The sequence below is a fragment of the Penaeus japonicus genome, unplaced genomic scaffold (assembly GCF_977035675.1).
Source record: "Penaeus japonicus unplaced genomic scaffold, GWHDUDI00000001_assembly GWHDUDI00000025, whole genome shotgun sequence".
Taxonomy (NCBI): Eukaryota; Metazoa; Arthropoda; class Malacostraca; order Decapoda; family Penaeidae; genus Penaeus; species Penaeus japonicus.
Window position 1 is genome coordinate 23,001,686 of NW_028234427.1, and position 5,000 is coordinate 23,006,685.

A 5,000-nucleotide genomic window follows, 5' to 3' on the forward strand; every position below is an offset into this window, starting at 1 on the left:
GTGCCTTCGCTTTCTTAAATGGTTGTGATCCAGATAACAGCTTATTCATTTTCAATGCATTTATTTCTCTAAATACGTTCACTGCTCATGATGTTCTGAAGCTATATATTCATAAACTTTTTGTATTGTAGTTTCATCACATCATAAATATCTTCATATTCATACATTGCTTTTTACAAGAAAAGGAAGAAAAAGGAAAGGGAAACAGAAAGAGGAAGATGTGGGGCAGGACTAAGAAGAGGAAAAAAAAGTCGGAGGAGGCAGTGCAGTAGTATGAGGAAGTGGTGGAGTATGAGGAGGAGGAGGAGGAGGAGGAGGAGGAGGAGGAGGAGGAGGAAGAATATGAGGAAGAAGGAGGAGGAAGAAGAGGAGGAAAATGAATAGTAGGAAGAAGAGTAGGAGGAAGAGGAAGAGGAGCAGCAGGAGTAGGAAGAAATTTTAGAACTCCAATTTCTTCTTTTTCTAATCTCTTTCTGTATCCCCATTGGCGAGCTGATCTTTAGTACAGATTCAACACAGCCAAAATTGATCTGCTTTGAACTTGTCACATTCTCAAGTGATACAAGTTATAATAATTGACTACCATAATCTGAACTGCAAATAGAGGACTGGTAACAAAAAATTAAACATATCTATATTTCTAACAAAATATTAAATTTTTCTATCATGCAAGTGACTGCTCTACATTGCTGATTCTAAGAAAATAATTGATTATCATGCAAAAAGGAACTACAAAATCCAACCTTACAAATACAAACCTTTAGAAATTCTGGGAAAAAGGCAAAAAACATTTTATTCATTCAAAGACAGAGTCTAGTTTTACAACTGCAAAATTCTTAACCCATTGGCACCAGGCGACTTATATCACTTCATGCCAATATTTCGCGCCCACAGGATGACGTACTACCATGCCATGATCTCTCCCTCAAAGCATACATTTTACATCATTATATATGTATATACTTATAGTAGTTCATATTTGTATATTCATTTTTTTTCACTAATGAAAATAATGTAAACAAATACAAAAACCTCATATCATCACCCCCATTGAATCGGGCAGGTGAAAATTGTTCTGAGAGGCAGAGTGCGACATCATGCTGGGAGAGATCTCTTGCTTCATCACTACACATGCTTGTTATCTAGCCAGTGGGAGCAGCATTAGGCAAATATAAGCCCTGGTGTGAATGGGTTAAGAGAAACTACAGAACTGATAAGTCATCCTAAAAATTAAGACCAGTGTCAAGGTTATAATAAAAATCTTTGTGACAATTTATCTCACAAAATATAAGACTGAGGGAAAATTTATCAAATACATACTAAATGCACATGTCAGGCAAAACCTCAAACTACATTCATATCTGAAATACACCTTCGTCTAATAAAATAAAACAAAACAAGAAGAAGCAAACATACCCTCAAACAATGACTATATAAAGAAAATGATATATAAATCCAATACAAAATCATTCACCATAAAGATACATATAAATATATACCTGACAAAAAAGCAAAAACTCTATTCAAATTTCCACAGTGTTTAACAAACCTCTTTTTCCCCTACGTTTCTCCTTCTCTTTTGAGACTTCTGCCGCATGCAAGATAAAAAAAGCAGCTCAAATCTAATGTTAATGTAATATTTTTAAAAATATATTCACAGTTGTCATAAATGTAAAAAACTATAATTCCTAAAAAGTTTAATTGGGTCTTATCATAACCACACTACATAACATATCAAAAGAAATTTTCTTCTCATAAAACATATCCTTGTCACGACACTAATGGAAAATTCTTCATAATTTCTTAGGAAATCCAAATAAATAAAATCATATTTTCTCCCCTGAGTTAACATAAATCTTAATTGTTTCCTTTCTCCTAAAACCAAATGGGTGGATCAGTCTTATTCTGAATGGATTAATGAGTGCAATTAGAGAGTTTCATATTTCAATCTAATCAACTTTAATCAAAAATCAATTTTTGTTATTCTTCTTCATATGCATCTTTACACATCACTCATACGCAATACTTTTAACAACAATAATCATGAGTAATATCATCATTATAAATATTGTTAGAATCATCACTGCAATTATATTAATACTAACTTTATAATCATAACAATAAAACATACAATAATCACAAGAACAACACCAATTGCACAGTAACCCAAACCATTTCCCTTTACAAACAGATTTCAGAACAAACTACAATGCCATGCATATAAAATGACAAATCCACAATAGCATAAGACACAGGCAGTGTTAATAATATTCAGGTGAAAGCAATAACATTCACAGTTTAACATCATCTTCAATATGCAATGTACAAAAAAAAAACAATATATAAATAAAGGAATATATCTTTCTTAAAGAAAGCTGCAAACTAGCAGTTTTAATAAACAAATATTCAACAAATTTGTTGCAATATATTCTCAACATCATCTTGCATCTCTCACTATTCATAGAAATCTATGCCCAAGAATGCATCTAAAATTTGCACTACATAAAGCACAACTGAAGATGAAAATCAAACAAAATAATTAAAAGACAATTTCTCTAAATGCCAATAAAGTTATTAAAAAAACAACAAAGAAAATATAAGGTATAAAAGTAAAGTAGAAAAAAATACAGCCACATTTATAAACATTAACTGTTAAATAGTGTTAGGCATGATGGAGATGGTAAGTGAAAAGGGGGGATAATTTACTTACAGTTTATTTTCAGGAAATATCTAAAGAATTTATATAGTGTATAAAAATTCTTAATACAAAGCATTGGACAGCTATTCTTTTACAATAGGGAGCCGTATCTGAGGAACACATTTCCATTATTTTGATGTTCCTTCTGAATGCGACAGGGTGTATGTACCTGTGCGTGTGCATGTTTGTGTGCACATGTAAAGGTGAAGTTATGTGTATACAAACATCTTGGTATTTCAATGTACAAAAGACACAAAAATTTTTTAAATCATTGATGGAATGACTGGCATCACAGCTAGGCTATCATCAGCAAAAGACTCTCCATACAACAAAGAATTTTTTTCCATTGATAAAAATCAAATCAACAACAAAAAATTAACCATCAATTACTTCTGCAATCAAAATTTTTTTCTCAAGTAAATCAGAAGTAGCAAGACATCTAAGACGCACACATTCCACAACTGTCATTTAATCCAAAACAATCCAATGCCCTGAGGAATACCAACATGAACCCAAATCAATGTCCGATAACTCAAAAAAAAAAGTGTGCAAAACTAAAATATGTAATGTTTATCAAACAAAAACAACAACAATAACAACAAAAAAGCTAGCTATCTGGCTAAGTTCTATAGAAAATAACACACTATGCCATAGAATGGGACAGTGGGATATCAAGGGGCTAGAATAAGGGGATGAAAACAGTGCCAATAATAAGAAACACTGTAACAAGAATAATCATGAATAATAAAAAAGTACTGGCAGTTGCTTTCATTTAACTCCTTTATATGGCTCTTTTTCAATGACGGGTAGAGAGGCTTCATTCCATATCCAACAAATGGTACTTAGGTGCATTAGCATTGCTCTTAGACAACTAGAGTGAGATGAGAGGACGGATGAAGCCATACTGGCGAGGGAGAGTCATGAAAAGGTCATATTTAAGTTTGGTCAAGTTATGGTGAAACAATGGATAATGAAAAAAAAGTTAAAAAACTGTTAGTATTATGAATAGCAACAAATAAAATCATATCTACTAACGGACAACACAACAGAAAGATAATGATCTACTGAATAATCATATCATTGACTGATGACACTGGTTCATTGGAATAGAGACCAGATCTCCACATGACTACAGCATTAGTTCCTTTTGAACCATCATGGATTTGAGAGATTGGTCTGATGGTGGAAGCAAAGTAAAGAGCAAATTTACCTTTATATAATCACATTGAAAGGGTAAACTAATATGGGCTTGTATAATCACTATCACTGATTTAAGACCAGCTTAAAAATTTTGATTGAAAGTTGATCATCTGCTCACAACAAGATTAATCAGAACATATACAAATATAACAACAAAAATCAGATAGGTCTAGGCATGGATTATAACCAAAATCCAACACAGATCTAAGTTCCAACATTCATTTGTTAATTTCTATTGTACCCTTGCTCAGACGATGTTTCAAAACTCCCCAATGAGACACACTCTTCCATCCTAAATCATTCTTCTATAAATCTTTTCTTGAAGTAAATTCTTGTGCGGAAATACACATATATCTTCCTTTGACTGACATTCTAATATAACTAGTTTAAGAAGCAGTCATAAGGGTAAGACACATGATATCTAATAATATAAAACAGCAGCATTCAGCCCAACCACTATTAACAAATAAATACTTTAAAAATAATACACTATTCACTCTTAGCTATCAAGAAGCACCGGATGTACGAAACAAACCCAACAACTCTCATCCTCCGAGAGTGAGAACATCGCACCAATACATACACACAAGCTCACAAAACCTCCTAAAGCCTAACCCTCCTAAACGTACCATCAAGGTGTTGGGGAGGAGGTGCTAAGACATCATTGACTGCAGGCTGCCCATCACCCTCTGGTGGGTGTTCGGGAGCTTGGATGGGAACGTTGCCCACAGGGGGGTTTGGACGCTCCACCACTGCAGGCCCTGGGGGAGGTGGAGGAGGTGCTAACATGTGGTGCACATATTTTGCCTTCATATAACATAACATTCTAACACTATAACATAGCATTCTTCAAACAAAATAACAATCTGAATCCTATTTTCCACATTTTGCTTCATCATTATGCAAGTCTTTTTTATGCAAAAAAGAAGAGAGAAAAAAAAAGAAATGGCAAGAAAATACTGACGTTACACACTGACCTTAAACAATATTAACCTCACACGAAATTCTTACTTTCCTAACTGTGGCTTTTGCATCTTTCCTCACGCATCACTAGCCATAGTGACCAATGTCAATACCAGCTTCTTCTCAGACAAAGCAGACA

General features: G+C 33.6%; 1 protein-coding gene across 1 annotated transcript in view; it reads right to left on the reverse strand.

Moving 5' to 3' along the window:
* LOC122257585 (uncharacterized) overlaps nt 1-5,000 on the reverse strand; it is a 43,581-nt gene that overhangs the window by 12,069 nt on the left and 26,512 nt on the right. Inside the window, exon 12 of the mRNA XM_086551741.1 lies at nt 4,528-4,659. Within this exon, the coding sequence (XP_086407867.1) occupies nt 4,528-4,659 (132 nt within the window). The remainder of the gene's footprint in view (nt 1-4,527; nt 4,660-5,000) is intronic.